At 56.7% G+C, this 17,155-nt stretch overlaps 2 protein-coding genes across 2 annotated transcripts; both read right to left on the bottom strand.

Moving 5' to 3' along the window:
- Positions 1–6,250: 6,250 nt before the first annotated feature.
- HOXB5 (homeobox B5) lies at positions 6,251–9,299 on the bottom strand. The gene is made up of 2 exons (XM_078437259.2): positions 8,178–9,299; positions 6,251–7,487 (listed from the first exon to the last, which is right to left on the bottom strand). The coding sequence occupies exons 1-2, from the start codon at positions 8,737–8,739 to the stop codon at positions 7,240–7,242; spliced, it is 810 nt and encodes a 269-aa protein (XP_078293385.1). The 5' UTR covers positions 8,740–9,299; the 3' UTR covers positions 6,251–7,239.
- A 1,450-nt stretch (positions 9,300–10,749) lies between these two features.
- On the bottom strand, positions 10,750–14,676 carry HOXB6 (homeobox B6). The gene is made up of 2 exons (XM_060646306.3): positions 12,712–14,676; positions 10,750–11,651 (listed from the first exon to the last, which is right to left on the bottom strand). Exons 1-2 carry the CDS (start codon positions 13,124–13,126, stop codon positions 11,392–11,394), a joined length of 675 nt encoding a protein of 224 aa, XP_060502289.1. The 5' UTR covers positions 13,127–14,676; the 3' UTR covers positions 10,750–11,391.
- Positions 14,677–17,155: the final 2,479 nt, after the last annotated feature.

The following is a 17,155-nucleotide window of genomic DNA, read 5'->3' as shown; positions in this document are numbered from 1 at the left end:
AAATAGCTCCTTCGGAAAAAAACAAAAACAAAAACGCCACCCCACTTCCTGCATCGACCCCACTCCCCGCATTTCCACCGGTCTCTCCTGTGAAGTGCCTGGAAAGGCTTTGGATGACCCATCCTCTCCATTCTTGTCCCCGAGTGGGGCCGCGGGTGCTGGGCGTGGGGACACACAGGGTGCGGTAAGACGCGTCGGCTGACCTGGAGGAGGGAGTTTCTGGGGTGAAGAGTGGAGAGAGCTTAGAGCAAGGGTTCCTTGAGAGCGGAGGGAGCCACAGTCCCCAAAGGGCTGGAAAGAGAGCTCAGTGTCCAGGCCGTGCCAGACCCAGCGGGCCCGGGGCCACCTTGCACGGCCGCTCGCTGGCGCCTCAGAGGCCCCAGCCTGGCTGTGAACTTGGTCTAAGGCGGACTCTACTGGCAGCTCGGGGACGTTACAGCCTCTGCTTCTCGGCCAGCGCAGCGGCCATACGGGCGACCTGCGCTCTTTCGGTTTCCCTTGTGCCCAAATATCCCCTCTCAGGACCCCACCTCTCACAGGGACAGGTTTCCTTCCTCCCTCCCTAGGGGCCCGTTGGGAGTCAGAAAACAGAAGAGAGCAAATTGGAGAGGCACAAACACAGAGAATGGAACAAGCCTGCAGAATTTCCAAAATAGAGAGATTATCCTGCATCCCGCCTTCAAGCCCCAAGGGGAGATGTCCTCACAGGCTGGCACTTTCCCTCCACTTTTCCTCCAGATGCTGCCTTCCGAGCTGAATCCTTCCCTTCCCACCTGGCCCGGGGTCATCTTGACCAGGCCAGCCGGACTGGGGCCTGCGAGATCCCTTTCCTCCCTGGGCACATTCATCCCTACCCCACAGGGGTCCGAGGTCAGGGATCGCTACAATCAAAGACAGCGTCAAGGCTCAGAGGCCGAAACCAGGGCCACCGCTATGTGGGCTCAGCCCGTAACCACGCGGACTGCAAGGCCAGAACCCGGCCGGGCAGCCTGGGAGCCTCTTCCCCCCGGGGAAGAGAAGCTAGAAGAAGCTGCAGCGAGTGCATCTTCCTCTTCAAGTGGAAATGTGGGGAGAGAAGAGACAGGACAGAAGACGCCTGAAACAGGGAAACGGAGAAAAAAAGGTGGAGAAGAGATTAAAACTTGGAAAGGTGGTGACATGCCAGGTGCGACCGGTCCCCAATCGCTCCCAAGTCCAGTCCTCTCCCGTCTCCTAAATCCCCCACATCCTCTGGGAGCCCGAAATCTGGGTCTCAGTAAATTCACCAAAAGGAAGAACGAAAAATCCGAAAATCAGCCTAAACCTGTCGGCAGGCGCGTCCCCGGCCCAAGCCGTCGCGGAGGTGGCGGCAGCGCGGCCCGCGGCGCGTAATGTATGCGGCAGCGGCTCCAGCGGCTCGGAGCCCCAAGCAGGCCGGCGCTTCGGCCCCGTCTGCTGACCTCTGCGTGATCCCGGACTCTATGAATTATTGATGAGATATGAGCGTTGATTTCCCCTTTCAGGATGCAAACTCCATTATATTGTTAAAATGGCGATTTAATCGTTGAGAATAGCTTTGGTGTGGGTTTTTTCCCCCAACTCATTTGCGCCTCCTTCCTTTTCATTTAACTGTCTTAATTAAATCCTTTAACAGATTTTAATCACTTTTTGGAGGGAGGGGGAAGACGAAGGGGAAGGCCATCACCACCACCACCACCACCACCAAACACTAAAAACCAAACAAGCGCCCAAACCATAAAAAAGCTTCTACCTGGAGGAAGTTGGAAGGAAGGTGGGGAGGAGGCGTGAAGCCCTCTAGAAAGGTCATGCTGCGAATATCCACCAAAGGATCCATCCCTTGGAGGGCTGGGGCAGCCTACCTCTGACAAGGAAGAGTCAGGCCTGAGGGGTGTTTAATTCCACCCTTGAGAATATTTGTGTGTGGATTCTGACTGTGGGGAGGAAGGCACGCTTGCCCCTGCTGAGAAGTGCGGGGACATCAAGCTTGGGGAAGGCCACAAGATTCTGGTGGAGAAGGACTCTCCAATCTGGGCCCTGGGGGCACTTAGGGAGAAATGTCCATTTTCCTTAAGGGGCCCCTATTTCTCCCCTCCTCCTCCTCCCCAAGCAGCTCAGTTTCCAGGCCGGTGTCTGGGTTAATTAATATGGATGTGTAACAGCGCTGCAGCAATCGATAAATCCTGCTGTGGGCAGATCCCAGCCTCGAAATCTGATTACTTCTAGAAACTCCAAAAATGGAGAGAGTGACCCTAAAGCATGGGAGGGGTTCTCCCTAGCTCTGTCCTCCTTGGTCGATCCAGTTGGTCCCCAAGCTGAAAAGCCCATGCAGGGAGAGCCTTCTCCTCACTGCCCTGGAAGGGGTTGAGTTTGGGAGAGCGGTCTGTTTTCTCTCTTGCTCCAAATCCTTGGCTTCTGCCCCAGCATTCAGACCCCAGGGATAAAGGAACCGGGCCGGGGAAAGGAGCTTCTCCTTGGATCTTGCCCCCACACCCTGTCCCCACCACCCCCAGGGAATACATTCTCACAGCCAGGGAAGGGTTAAGTGTCCGTGCTGCAGTTATGGAGAGGAAGCCGCCGATGAAATATGGGCGCTAAGAACTCCAGGGCCGGCTGGCTTTCCTGTTTACACTTCTTTATACTTCCTCCCGCCCCGTGGCGCAGAGAAACAAACCAAAACAAAACAAAATAACCAAATAAAACAAAACAAAAAAAAATCAAAATCAAATTGTCTGCAGAGTGCTGGTCAGGCTGGCCTTGGGGGGAAAAGGGCAACTGCGGCCTCAATCCCTGGCTGCCTCCTCCGCCCTGCCCGGGGTTGAGGGTGCTGGGCAGTTGCAAGGATGGGCGTAAGGGTCTGGCCAGAGGGTACCAGCCTGTAGCTCACAAGGTTGAGGCCTGGGCTCAGCCAGGGAGGGGAAGCAAGTGGGTGAGAAGGGAGAGAAGAGTCCTCCAGACTGGGGAACAGCTTTCCCAAAGAACATCTTGGAGGGAAGGGCAGGGCGGGGGGGGGGGGGGCGGTGAGGGGGGGGGCTATAGCAAAGGAGAAGAAGCTCCTTGCACCAGAAACCCCTTCCCACCTCTCACCCCCTCCCCCAACACGTCCTTGTTGGGTTTTAAGGGAGACCATTGCCCAGACAACCTAAAGTAGAGAAGAGGAAAACCCAGCCGGAGGGTCTTCAGGAGCCGCTTAGAGGAGGAGACCAGACCCTTCAAGGGTTTTGGCCTCCGGGGAGGAAGTGGGCACCCCCGCCTCGGGCTTCTTTTTGCCATTCCGGAAAATCTGTCTAGATACGCCCAGCAGATGTCCCTGGGACACCAGCCCCACACATTTCTTTATCAGAGTTTGCAGAGCTGACATGGAAGGGGGCAAAAAAAAAAAATCTTCAAGGCAGGCCTGGTGGTCTGGGGTTTCTGAGAGAAGGAGGCTGCGTTTCTGAGAGAGGGAGGCCAGGGCACATGGCAATGGGGTTTCCCAGGAGGCCCCAGGTCAGATTCTGCCCCTGCTGCACTCTTCCTCTGCACCTTACTCAACTCATTTGCCTTGTCCAGAGTGGGAGCGTGGGGAAGCTATGCCTCCAAAATATATTGGTATCTTAAAGGGTGCTGAGGATCCTTTGGGAACTGACCAGAGTCTCCTTTCCAAGGGGTACCAACGCCTCATCATTCTTGGGGAGATTCATCTTCAAATCAGGGTGAGGACACCAAGCTCTCTGTCCTCTTTGCTCTCAAACCTGTGAAGGCTCTCCTAAGTCAGGCCTGGGCAGGGACCAGAGAGCTCAGGGAACAGAGAGTGGCTGCAGGGAAGAGAGGAGAGAGGCAGAGGGCAGGCATCCTTTAATGGGAAATGAAGGGAATCTTGTGGCCCTCTCCTTGTCCCAAAGATCAGAAGCCCCTTAAGGCGCCACATGTCCAATTTGAGGAACTATCCACAGGAGTTGATAAGCTGGCAGGCCGGCAAAAACAGGAGTAACAGGGTGGCAGACCCCATGGATCTTAAAGGGGGGGGGGGGGAACGGTGGTCAGTTTGGTGGAGAGGAGGCCTCTGGTTTTTAGAAGAGGGTGACTTACCCTTAGAAAATAACAGGCCCCCTGGGGGTCAAATGATGAAATCCCTCTGGTTTGTGGTACCACAAAACAAAGGGGCTTTTAAGGGTCTGGTGGAGAGAAAAGAAGAGGGCGAGAGAGGAGAGGAAAGAGAGAACCTCTGATTTTTCTCTCCCAGCTCCTGCGTCCCTTCTTTCCACCACCCCCCCCCCCGCCCCCGCAGTTGGGGTCTGTGTTCTGGAGCAAGTTTTATTTATGGAGGGACTGCCAGGGATCTGCTTCAACATCTAACTCCTCCAGGCAAGGGAAGAAGCGCTCCCCTTCCCCCCCCCCACTCCTGGCCAGGAATTAGGTTTGGAATTTGAGGGGATTGTGCCCCTCTGACCCTACTTAGAGCCAAGCAGAAGGGTCGGCTTGGAATTAACAGGCTGAAGCTGGGTGCAGCAGTGCCGCGCTCCCCATCCTGAGTAACCCCCTCCAACAGGCCTTGGAGAAAGGGCAGGGACCCCCTTTCATACGGTTCAAAAATCTGAAAGCCAAAGAGAGCCCCCGTGCAAGGCAGCCCCCAGCAGCTGCGCTAGCCTTCCGGGTGCTTTTTCTCAGCTCAGATGTATCCAGATAAAAGTGCCCAGCCGCGCGCGCCCCCACACACCCCTGACAAATGAATGTCATAAAGTTTCTTTCCTGGGGGTGGGGAGATGTCTGTCTGAAGATATCCAGCAGTGAAGTGCCCCCCCCCACAAGGGGCCCTTGCTTCAGTAATACACACCCTTCCCTCTTGCCCCCTAAATTTCCAAGGGCACCGAAGGAGCCCCCACGAGCCCCTTTCCCCACAAAGAGTCAGACACTCCTGCGAATACAAACCAGGCACCCCAACCGCTGAGGCCTTATGGAACCGAGTGCCCCCACTTCAGACACCCAGCCTGTCAGGACTCGGTGCAAAACGCAGACTACATTTCCCCCACTTTATCATCTCACAGCCCTGCGGCCGGAGGCAAGATTTCCTTCCCCAGTTCCAAGCCCCAAAATTGCGAGGGGAGAAAGCGAAAGCTGGAAGCCACTTACCGCGGGAGCGCCGGGGGCCTGGGCTGCCGCCACCGCCTTCTGGGCTGGGAGAGCGCTCACCTACCTCTGCCCCCTTCCCCACCACAGCGAGCAGTTAAAGTGTCACTTAACATTCTGGAGAATGTGAAATATACCGCGCGGTGTCAACTCCCCAAAACCATAAAACTAACTTTATGGACCTCACGTGACTTTCTCGAGCCAGTGAGGGGTATCTGTCTGACTTCTCGGCGATTTTTACGATCTAACTTCGAGATAAAACCCCTATCCATTTGACATCTAAATGTCATAGCGACTTTTGGGATAGTTTGCTATGGACAAAGGGGGACAAAGTCAAGGGGTGAGGGGGAAGGAGGGCCCAGTAGAGCCTCTACGACCCTTGGCTGCCTCCTCACCAGTTCCCCCTCCCCCCCCAAGTCCTGTAAGAAGTTGGGCCAAGCTGGAAGGGATTGACCGGGTAAGTGTCCAGACTTGACTCTTGTACTCAGGGTGGAGGCGGACTTGGATGGAGGAAGACTGGGCCCTAACCCTGGGCCACTCGGGCTGGCAGGGGAACAGGGGTCTTTCAGGAGGGACCCCAACTCCTAATCAAGAAGGAAGGTCAGCTGGGCCCCTGGAGAGAGGGAGCCCTTGATAAGTATAGAGAAGACTGAGGTTGAGAGAAAACCTTTGAAATTGAGCTGATTTTTTTTTTTTTTTTTTTTTTTTTTTTTTTTTTTGGTCTTAGTGGGTGGCAGAGCTGAATTGGGATTTGGGCCAGGGGCCAGGGGATCTGAGCAGGCCTGTACCACTCCCAAAAGGCCAGGAGCCTCCTAACAGGACTTAGGCCTAAACTGCTTTCCCTGAAGAGGTTTCTAGAGGCTTTTCTGGCTGGCTGGTGGAAGGCCAGGGTAGAGTCCAGCTCGGCCTTTCCCTTACCCCAGCCCCGTGTGGGATTTCTGGGCCTCCCAGTCCCCCAGACGGGGGAAAGCCTATCCCTTGGCCCAAGTACCGCTGACCAAGCCAGGGATGTAGGTGGCTAAGAGAGGCTGCTGGCAAGCACCCTGCTTTCCCTTCCCTACACCCCAGATCTGTCAAGAATGGTCTAGGGTGTGCCCGGTGATGGGAGAGGCAGGCCCCCAGAGAAAAGACAAGTGGGAGGGCAGTGGAGTAGGGGAAACATTTATTTGACTTCAAGGAAAGCTACAAACAAATACCAAAAGCGAATCACTGAGACAGGCCCGGCAAAGGCAAAGACAGATTTCACACGTAGCACAGCATCCACTCACTCACTACAAATGGTCTTAGAAGCGAACTGGGGGTGGGGGGTGGGGAGGGGATGGGTCTGACCCAGACTATCCCCATATTTACAAGGTTTGGGCCCTCTACTCCAGACCCATGGACTCACAGAGAAATACACAAGACATTTTACACTGAGGATTATTTTTGTTTCCCTACACTCCCAGGCCAGGCCTTGTGGGGCCTACCCAGGCGGCAGGAACCTTACTCTCAAGGTTTACCTTCCCTCTTCTCCATATCACCCTCTTTGGCCCTCCCTGCCCCCTTCCCACCCCAGGACCAAGCCACTGGGAGACTTGGGCCTGGGGAGTGGGGAGGGAGGAGGAGGAGGGTGGAAAGAGACAGTCATGGACTCCATCGCGGAGGCCAGCTCAGCTGGGCCAGGGCGCTGCGGCACTACCCCACCTCAACTGCTGCCCCTTAGAGAAGTTTCAAGCTGAAACTCAAAATACAGCGATCATCCTTTTATAAATAAGTTAGAAGAACACAGATGGGGAGGGGAAAGTTCACATTAAACATGCGAGTTTCTTTCTTTCCTGGGGGAAGGAGTGCAACCACAGACACGAACATTCAGAAATACTGGCGGATTTGGGGTGAGTGGAGGGGCGTGGGGAGCATGGAGGGAAAATAATAATAATAATTATTATTAACAATAATAACAAGATTAACCAGTCCAGGAGAGAGGGAGCCACAGGAAGACCTAAGACCGAACGAAAAATCGTAACACAAGGCCGGGGCGAGGCAGGCTCGTGGGAACCGGTCCCCAGCGGGCAGTGGCAGCGCAGGGAGGCTTGGAGGGGCCAGGGCTGGGGGCGGCAAGGGCTCTTGGGCCACCCAGGGCTCCTCCCGGCGGGCTCAGGGCTGGAAGGCGCTGCCGGCTGTAGCCAGGCTCATACTTTTCAGTTTGTTGTCTTTCTTCCACTTCATGCGCCGGTTCTGGAACCAGATCTTGATCTGGCGCTCGGACAGGCAGAGCGCGTGGGCGATCTCGATGCGCCGCCGCCGCGTCAGGTAGCGGTTGAAGTGGAACTCCTTCTCCAGCTCTAGGGTCTGGTAGCGGGTGTACGCGGTCCGGGCCCTTTTCCCGTCCGGCCCGGTCATATCTGGAGCAGACAGAGTAGAGCCGCGAGGCAATGTTATTCCGGTTAAGGGAGGGGGGCACTGGATGGGAGAGGGGCGTGGAGCAGGACCCAGGCGTCCCTGGCACCCAGCTCGCCGCAGCTCCAATCCTCCCCACTCCAGACGCCCGCATCCGAGCTCGCTTCTGCACCCCCTTCTCCTGCAGCCCCCACTTCTACCGGCAGTGAATGCGCCCGGCTTTGTCTCTTGCTCCCTCCCTGTGCCTCACCCTTCGCTGGGCTCAGGCGGCCGCTCGCCCCGGGAGGGAGGAGAGCGGCTGCACTTTTGCCCTGGAAAGCTCGTTTTACTGCTCGCCCCTCCTTTGCTAGCAGCAGCCTCAAAATTTCGGGGGTAAGCACGACCCTTCCCCACGTTACATAAACCCCATCCTTCATCCTATAGCTAGTACAGCTGGGCAAATAAAACCTTAGCCGAATCTGGAGACAAATGATTAAAAATACTCCTCCCCAGCTAAAGACCTAGACCTTCTTTGGCTCTATCCCCCGAGCTGTGAGGACCCTCTTAGAGACTTCTCCCCCCCCCCCCGGAAAAAAAAATAAATCTATATTTGAGGAAAAGCCAAGCTCTCCTCGCCTCCCCCCCCCCCCAACCTCCCCAAACGCAGAGAAGGAAAGCCGGGGGAAGACAAAAAAGGGAGCGAAAGCGACAATTACCATGGCTGATGTGAAGCTTCCTCATCCAGGGGAATATCTGCGGAGTCTGCCCCTCGGGCGCGGCTGTGGAGGTGGCCATGGGCTCTGGCTGTGCCCGAGCTAGGCTCGGGCTGCTTAGCTGGCTCGCCGCTTCCTCAGGCTCCGAGGATGCGCTGGCCTCGTCTATTTCGGTGAAATTGGCGCTGGAGCTGGCCGGGGTCGCCTGGTCGGAGGGGGACGAAGCAGAGGGCTTGGCGCTGTGGCTGTCGCCGTTGGTGCAGGGCAGGGACTCGGGCGAGGACAGGGAGCAGCTCGACGCCGCCTGCCTGAAGCGGGGCTCCTGGGCGGGCGCGGGGAAGGCGCGAGAGCTCTCGCCCACCGCCCCAAAGTGGCTGGAGGAGGCCGAGGAGCGGTTGACGCTGAGGTCCATCCCATTGTAATTGTAGCCGTAAGAGCCGGTGTGCATGGCAGCGGGATCCCTGTAAGAGCCGCTCAGAGAGCTGCCACTGCCATAATTTAGCAACTGATAGTCCGGGCCATTTGGATAACGCCCCGAGAAGGAGTTTACAAAGTACGAGCTCATTTGGGTGATTTTGGAGGGCTTGATTTGTGGATCGTGGTCGTTATAACCCTGTGCTTCACGATTTATGATGTATTAATGAATTATAGCGATGCACTGTACTTCGTTTTGCTATGTATGCGGCCAAATATGGGGGGGGGGTTGGAAGGGGGATGGGGGGGCGTTAGAGAATCACGTGCTTTTGTTGACCAGTCGTAAATTCTCGCTGATGACCTCAAGAGGTAATTCATGCTCTATGGTTACAAATAATGACGATCCGAGAATCGTTAGGGCCGATTCAATGCGAGCCTCCGAGAGAGGGGGAAAAAAGGAGAAGGGGGAGAAACCGGGAGAAGGTTGGCGGCGGCCTCTGAGCAGAGCGCGCCACCTCCCGGCGATCGGCGGGAGCGCGGGCCGCAGACTGCCATGGCGGCGACCGCTGCCTCCCTGCTGGCTCCCTGCAAACGCCGGGCGAGAAAAGAAACCTGGGCCAGGCTCACCCGCAGAGTTGAGTCTTTTAGAGGAGGGACCCAGTTGAGCCTTTACCCACTTTCTTGGAAGTGGTGTTAGACTACTGGTGTCCTTCTCCTTGTCATCATTATTATTATTATTTTCACTCTGGATGAGATGATCAAAAACTGAGTCGCTTTTCCCTTATGTGGGCTTTGCAAGTCTCCGAGTTGGGGAAGGAAATGGTGGGGGGAGGGTTGGAAGATGTGTGAAAAACAATTATTGCAATGCGTTTCCCCCTGAGTTCAGCCCGGCCTGCTTCCTGCCTGGACTGCTGTGGCCCATGCATAGCGTCCAGGCGGAGCTGGCAGGGCTGGGCCGAGGGTTCCACGGAGAAGTTTTCACTTCTGTGCCCTTTAGAAGTTTGGAATCCTCCTCCTGACTTCCTCTTTATCCTTAGCCCAGGCCCGGAAAATGGCAAAGCAGGACAGGGACCCCAGAGGAGGAACAGGGCTGGGGCTAAGCGGCCTAGTTTAGGGGAAAACAGCAGCAGAGTAGGTGCCTGGGGTTTGGGGTTCTGAGAGTTTGGGATGAAGGCAAGACCCTTCCACCAGATGCCCGCTATTGCATTGGGAGGCCCCACTGAAGGCCCCTTGCTGGCATCTGGGTAGTTTCAGAGTGTGCTCCGAGGCCCACATCTTCCCTGGAAAGGGGTTCCGAGGACCAGCGGCGCCTTGCTGAGCACGCTGGGCGGCCAAAGACCGCCGCAGCTGGGCTCCTTCTGCCGGATGGCTATTTTCTTTAAAAATAAAAAAGCGAGAGAGAGGGAGGAGGAAGAAAGGAAAACAGTGTCCGCAGATTGCTGCCTGGGTGAGGGTGGGGGTGGGGAGAGAATGGGTCGTTTTTTTGGTTGAGGGCATGAGACCAAAATGCCCCATCACCTGGCCTCCTGCCCTCAAGTGTCCAAGGAGCAGGGGAAAGTCGTGCCCTCCACCCCGCGCCCGCCGGCGCCTTCAAATTCCCCTACTTGTCGATGAGCTCCTGCTTGAGGCAGGAAGGGGCGCCTGGAGCCTTGAGCTGCGCGCGGAGAGATACCCGGTGGCCCGGATTTTAGTCTCCAGAGGCACGGCCGGGAGCCGAGGGCCAAGGCCGGAGGAGATCAGGCCATGTGGACAGGCCAAAGGCTACCGGCTTTGCGATCGTGAGGACAGCAAGGCGCTGCTGAGGCGCCAGACCCTCCTGGCTGTCTCTGCAGGGGCTCCGGGCTCGGGGCCTCGGTCGTCCCTCGTGTCACGGACAAACGAGGAAAAGCTAGAGAATAAGAGGGAAACGGCCCTTCTCCGTCCCCCAAGTGTGCACCAGGAGAGGCTGTTCGGAGCCTCAGCACTGGCGAGGCGAGGCGCGGCGCGGGAGCCTGGGCGGTACCGCTCCAGCCTTTATCTCAACTGTAACTTCCGAGTCGTGTCGGGCCCGCTGGGGCCGACCAGGGCTCCAGCCTTTGCTGCGGAGTTTCCGGCACTGGGACGATGGGGTGGCCTTGGGGGTGGGGGAGTGGCAGGGGAGGAGCAGAGGTGACCGAGCGGCGAGTTTTAACGTCTTTATTATTATTATCATCATCATTATTAATAATATTAATATTATTACCGAAGTATTTCACGTCCAGAGCTAAGACAAGACTACAAACACAACACATAGAAAATTAATAAAATAGAACTTTGTTTTCTTCTGAGGCTCCTCTTCTTACTTCTAGGTAGTATGTGCTCCTTCCAGTGGCTTTAAGGAGGGGGTGGGAGAGAGGTCTGGGGTCAGGGAGTCTTCGAGGCCCCCGCTGAGGGGACTGCGAATCTACCATTGAACCGTGCACCGGGGACATGGACGAAATGAGACGCGACACGGACAAGAGCATTTTGCTCTGCTTCCAGGAAACATCAAGTGAGTCCGGTCCTCAGTTCTCACAGGGGAGCCTGATGGGGCTGAAGCGGGTCCCGCAGGGATGGAGGGGGCGCTCAGGGTGCTGGGTGGGCTCAGGCGGCAGGGCCTCCCAGCACCCAATGAGAGCTCTGCGGGCGGGGGCGTCCAAAGAGCGCTGGGCCCCCCCGCACGTGTCGTGCGCTAGAGAGCAGGTCCCCCGGGTCCCCCGCCCGCAGAGCCTTCTCGGGGGCTCTCCGAGGCCCTCGGCTCCCCACAGGCCGCTCCCTTCGCGTTCCCCCTCCCTTTCCAACGCCTTCACTCCGCTGGTTTTTCTTCCTCCTCCTCGGCACTGAGCTGAGACGCGCTGAGCAGTTTGCTCTCCTTTTTCCACTTCATGCGCCGGTTCTGGAACCAGATCTTGATCTGCCGCTCGGTCAGGCACAGGGCGTGCGCGATCTCGATGCGCCGCCGCCGCGTCAGGTAGCGATTGTAGTGAAACTCTTTCTCCAGCTCCAGCGTCTGGTAGCGCGTGTAGGTCTGGCGGCCGCGTCGGCCGCTGGGCCCAAAGGAGGAACCTGTTACGCAGAGAGAAGATGCTGAGGCCTGGGGTCAGCGGGGCCAGAACCCCCTCCCCCACTCGACCCTCAGACATGGACTCTAGCCTGTCCCGGGATGCCCTCCGCTCTCCGAGAGTTCCCTGCTCCCCCCGCCCCCCTCTTTCACTCCTCCAGCGCCCCCTCCAGATTCCCTCCGGGTCTCCCAGGCCTGTGCCTCTGGTCTAGACTCCAGGTGGGGGATGGGAGGAGGGCTTAAAATCCCACCTGAGCCGAGGGGGAGGGGCTGGGGAAGCACTGGCCAGGTGTGTCTCTTCCTAGCCTCATCTTTTCTTTCCATCTATCTGGCTCCCCCACCACCCTGTGATAGATTCCAGCCCTTAATCCGTAATGACGTGGATCGATCCATAGTCGGCATTAACGGCTCCTCACTTTCGTGTCCCGCTAATGGACATCAATTTGGGACTTCAGGCCAACAAATAATCCAACCTGAGACCCAGGCGCCTGCTTCTCCCTCTCTCCCCCTCCGCCTGCCTGCGCCTGCTCCCTCTCCCTTTCTTCCCCTTATGCGCCCTCCCTCCTCTGACTACCACCCCTTTTCTGGTGCCTCCTCCTTCCCCAGCCCCGGACCCCCAGGGAAACACAGTCCGGGACAGACTCAACTCCCCCTCGCCAGCGTCACGCCGCCCCCCTTCCTATGACGCACTCCGTTTTTAATGGAACCGTCTTCGGGTGGGGGACCCGACCAGGGCTGGGGGCACGAGGGAAAGCCACGCCAGTGGCTGCGGCCCCTGCCCCCTCCCCTGCCCCGGAATCCGGCTCTGGCGTGGCGCTCCGGGAGAGCCCACTCGCTCCCCCTGGCTCCCAGTGCAGCTGGGACTTTGCAAACTTTGTAACTCCTGAGGGCCAGAGGACAGAGCGGGAGACCCGGGGCAGGCGCCCAGTCCTCCCTTAGCTCCTAACTGAGATGCCCACCCAGCACCCCGGGGTGGGGGGGGCGGGAAGGAGGTGGGGGCGCTACTTCTGTCCCCGGGGGTGGGGGCCCGCGGGGGTCGGGGCGGCCGCGGGAGGGCTCACTCACTGTTGCACGAATTCATCCGCTGCATCCACGGGTAGACCGGGGTGGAGCACTTCTGCTCCTCCGCCTCGCCGAACACGCTCTTGTCCTGCGCACAGTCTGACTTCCGCGGCTCAGGGTGGAACCGGGGCGGCTCTTCGGCGCCCGAGAGCGCGCAGGCCGACTCCTTCTCGCGGTAGAAGGCCGGCGCCGGCCCGTAGTCGCAGGGCGCCGCTCGGCCGTAGCCGCCGCCAGCGGGCGGGTAATAGGAGGAAGCGGCAAAGCCCTTGTCCTGGCCGGGCCCGGGCCCGTAGGGCGCGGGGTAGTGCCTCAGCGGGTCCGCATAGCCCGACGAGTAGAGCGGTAGCTGGCCCAGGAAGGACTCCTGCCCGCTGGCCAGAGTGACGGGGAAGGTGGAGTTCACGAAATAGGAACTCATTGGGAGGGGAGGCGCGCTCGGCCGCTGCTGCTCCGCCGGGTTTATGATTTGTTGTGTTTTATAGTCCGAGCGCCGCGCCTATTAGTAGTATATCTGAGATTGGGTTTTAGCTGAGGGGGGATGGCGAGGTGCCAGTGAGGGCCAGAAGGAAATACAACCATCTGATCCAACACTGACCAATGGCAGAGGCAGGAATTGTCAAATAGCACCCAGGAGGAGCGCAGCCCGCGCGAGGGACCCGCGCACAAACCTATCAACCTTTTTTTTTTTCCCTCCTTCTTCTCCTTCTCCTCTCTCTCTCTCTCTCTCTCCGACAACACAACGCGTCCTGTTCCACCTACGTAGGATCTGCGAAAGAGGCGTCTGTGCCTTGGAGGGAGGAGGGAGCATTTGGATTGAGACCACCCCATCCCCCAGTGATTAAATAAATATATCCCTCCCCTCCCCACGCAGGATAGGAAAAAGTTAATTGTGTTTTCAGAAAAGTTAACCCCTGCGTTGCTTGAGCCCCGTTCCCTCAAGGGAAGGGTGGGTAAATGTCCCCCGAATGAATCTCTGCGTGGTGAGGAGAGAACTAAAGGAAAAGGTTTGTTTCTAGGGTCTTGTGTAGGTAGAAAAGGAGAAGAGTTCACTGTTTAGCATCGCTTTCAGAAAGAGAGGCGAAGAAGACGAAGCACTCTCCTTCCCAGGTGAAAACTGTTTTTCCTGCTTCTCAGGTCTACTCTGTCTCCTCCAAGCCTGGGTTTATTATTCTCGCTTCTTCACAATTCTTATGGTCTGAAGGGCAGGCCAGAGCCCAGAGGACCCAGAAGTCTGGGAAATAGGAGGGTCTGAGCCCAAGGTTCTCCCTCCGGCTCTGTGGCTAGGTTAAGCTAAGCGAGGCTAGGAGCTTCTTGGAAGGCTGCTGCCCAAGACGTCCTGCCTGGTTCCAGCATCTGCTGCTTGCTCTTGGAATGGGAAGGGGCACTGGGGAAAGGGAATAGCCTTCTCTTCACTTGTGGGATAGGGAGAGGAAGAGGAAGGGACATCCCCCAGCCTAGGTTCCCCTGATCCCTACCCTGCCTGCAACCCTCACTCCACCCCCACCCCCTACCCCCCAAATCATTAGAATATCCCGGGCTACAGATTCTTAAGAATCAAAGATATCTCAGTACGTCTGGGTACAGGGAAGAAATTGTTCCCCCTCCAATTCTGGGTCCTCAAAACTGCCTAATATTTGAGGCAATCAGAGACAGCCGGGAAGAGAGGGGACCTTGCTCCTTTTCCAGGTCTCTCCAGAAGCTGGCAGGTCTCTTTAAAATGAATTTTTTTTCCCAAGACTCGGTTTGGGCTTAGTTTTATAAGGAGGGAGAGGTGTTCAGGTCCTCCTGGGGACTCAGCAGGCAGCTTACAACTATCAGCCCGAATCCCCTCTCCAGAGGCTCACCACCCTTCTGTCAGACTCTCAGTGTCTCTCCAGTCCCTCCCACATCTCATATTTGTATCACCAGCTTTGCTGCTGCACAGGCTTGAGTGTGAGAAAGAGTGCTCATCTCTGTTCCCCCCCCCCCCCATCTAAGGAAAATGAGCCTTGAAGCCAGGCTGGAAGACTGAATCACAATATGTTTTCAACATTCTAACTATGCACATGGAAGCCAGGCACTAAAGGTCGATAATGTTCAGACCTGAGTTCAGGAATGAGTCAGGATGGGTGACAAAATCTGATGATGAAGGGGCCAGCTGACTGTGTGCTGTCTCATGCTCTGGGTTCCTTTTTGTGGGCCAGGTTTGCCCACAAAAGATGGCACAAGATACTAGGGAAAGTGGTTGGGATACTAGGGAAAGGGCTGCACTTGGTGACCAAAAGCGGGAAATTGGTTGGTTGCACAGTGGCCTACAAGGATCCCGGAACTCGGGAACACTTCTAGGCTATACCTTCATGGCCACATAGTGATCCCTGGATGTCCCACCAATCACTTCCTAGCCCAACTTGGCGGGGGGGGGGGGGGGGGGAAGGGAGTTATCAAAATTTAAGAAAATAAACTCAAGTCTTCTAATGATGAAGAATCCTAAGTGCCCCCAATCTAGCTGTGATTGGGCCAACTCCTAGAGAGGAACAGGGAACATTTGGGCTGGGGGAGCAGGGTCAGGAGGGTGCCTGTATGCACCTCCCTCCTCCTAGCCACTGAGGCTAGGCCTTGGGCCATATCTGTCCTGCCTCCTCCCTGGTCACAGTGTCCCCTTCCTAGAAATGGACAATGTGGGCTTTGCTGTGGAGTCGGGACTAAGTAGGATGCTGTAAGACAGGGAGACTTCCCTGATACAGAAGCATGAAAATCATCTCCTTATCCTTAGAGCCACAGCCCCAAATTAACCTCACCTCTGCAGGTTGCCTGTCACGAGATGGAGGCCGAAGCAGGGCCTGGGCGCCTGGAGTCCGGCATGAAAAGAAATAGCGCCTCATCGCTCTTATCTAAGCCCAGAGGTATTTATGAGCGTTTATTCGTCTGATCCGTTTGTTTGGGAGAAAGAGCAGACAGGGCCCGGCCAGAGGCCGCCTGGTCTCTGGAGCCAGATCTCTACGAATCTGTCTGTGGTTCGGTCCACTGCCGTCTGTCTGTCTCCAAGGGGGAATATGTAAATACCCAGCAGGCACAGCCGTCTGCCAGTCTGGGGTGTCTCTCCCAGCCTCATTGAGGAAGTATGTATATAGAGAGATGGATATAAATGTGTACCAAGTCTTGAGTACGCAACAGAAGGATTGTACAGAAACCCCACAGGCAGAATTTATAATTGTAATATTCTATGCTGTAGATCCGAGCTCCTCTGGATGCGCACGCATTTTCATTTCCCAGGGAAATGTCCGAGTTGTGCTCAGCAACTGAGTAAAATTCTCCTGCACCGGTAACCTCAGGGAGGGGTTTTTGCCTGTATGTGTACGGAGGAGAGGAGGATTGAGACACTGTCCAAGTTTCCCATTTCCTCACAGCTACAAAGCTCCCCCCACCTCCGGCTCATTGGGTTGTGGACATCTTCCCCCAGCCCACTCCCAATTCTGGCTGGGATGGAGCGAATGAAAATAACTCGACTCAATTCTTCCCCTAGACTCTGTGGTTCTCTCTGAATTTGGGAAACATAAATGTTCCCAGAGGGAGTTCCCAACCTAGGGGAGCTGTTTACTAGGGATATTGCCTTAAAATTAGCCCGCCCAAAGCGCCGGTACAAAGACCTCATTTCCATTATGCAAATGAATGGCACCGTCTCTGATCTTGGGGGGTGTGGGATGGGCGGTGATGCTCAGCTCACTCTCCCTGTTCCCGGCACCCAGGTCCACGGGCACCCCAGGAGCCCCAAAGTGTTTCAACCCCCTGTACCAGCCACCTTCCCTCCCTACCTGTCCTTCGGATTGCCCACAAGAAAGAGGGGCCCGAGACTTTCCCGGCAGGCTCCCTCGGGGCCTCCGCACTGGGCCGGGCCTTCTGGCCTCGGAAAGTCACTCTTTCTGCCCAAATGCTGAAAGGGCAGCTCTCCTGTGGTCCAGACTCTGGAGGCGCCACAGCCGCTGGGTTTGCCCCCCAGCACCGCCGGCCCCCCTCCACCTCGGCAGTTCTGGCCCAGACCCTAGTAACACCTCAGCCTGCCTGGCACCGCAGGCAATTTCCTGGAGCCCCCGCCCAGGAACTGGGGCCACAGCACCTTGAAAGGAGCGGCCAGAGCTTCCTCCTGCGGCTTGAAAGCCCGAGCTAATCAGTAACCCGTGAGACAGGGGCCAATATTCAAACTCCGCAGCGGAGGCCCCGTACCCCTGCCCTCGCCACCCCCTTCTGGGAGAGCAGTCGGGTTAAGCGGGTGTGAGGGGTCCTGCAGGAACGGAAATCACAATGGTCTGGTTCCTTAATGATTGATCCCTGCTCCCACTCCCAATTTTTACCCAAAGCATATTTGTGTCGATTTTGCTTGAAACGGTCGAGAATGGGGGAGGGGACCCACACTCACTTGCAGACACCAACAGTTTCCAGAAAATTCGGCTCAATTCCTTCACCACGGACT

The sequence above is a fragment of the Panthera onca genome, chromosome E1, assembly GCF_046562875.1.
Source record: "Panthera onca isolate mPanOnc1 chromosome E1, mPanOnc1 haplotype 2, whole genome shotgun sequence".
Lineage (NCBI taxonomy): Eukaryota > Metazoa > Chordata > Mammalia > Carnivora > Felidae > Panthera > Panthera onca.
The sequence above is the reverse complement of the archived record's forward strand: the minus strand, read 5'-3'. Positions and strand labels throughout refer to the sequence as shown.

Bases quoted from the DNA above. Each gene is read 5' to 3' on its own strand.
- HOXB5 (XM_078437259.2), bottom strand. From the start codon at position 8,739: ATGAGCTCGTACTTTGTAAACTCCTTCTCGGGGCGTTATCCAAATGGC. The intron at 7,488-8,177 runs GTAATTGTCGCT...TGTCTGCTCCAG, and splicing joins GAAGCTTCACATCAGCCATG to ATATGACCGGGCCGGACGGG.
- HOXB6 (XM_060646306.3), bottom strand. From the start codon at position 13,126: ATGAGTTCCTATTTCGTGAACTCCACCTTCCCCGTCACTCTGGCCAGC. The intron at 11,652-12,711 runs GTGAGTGAGCCC...TCTGCGTAACAG, and splicing joins GCGGATGAATTCGTGCAACA to GTTCCTCCTTTGGGCCCAGC.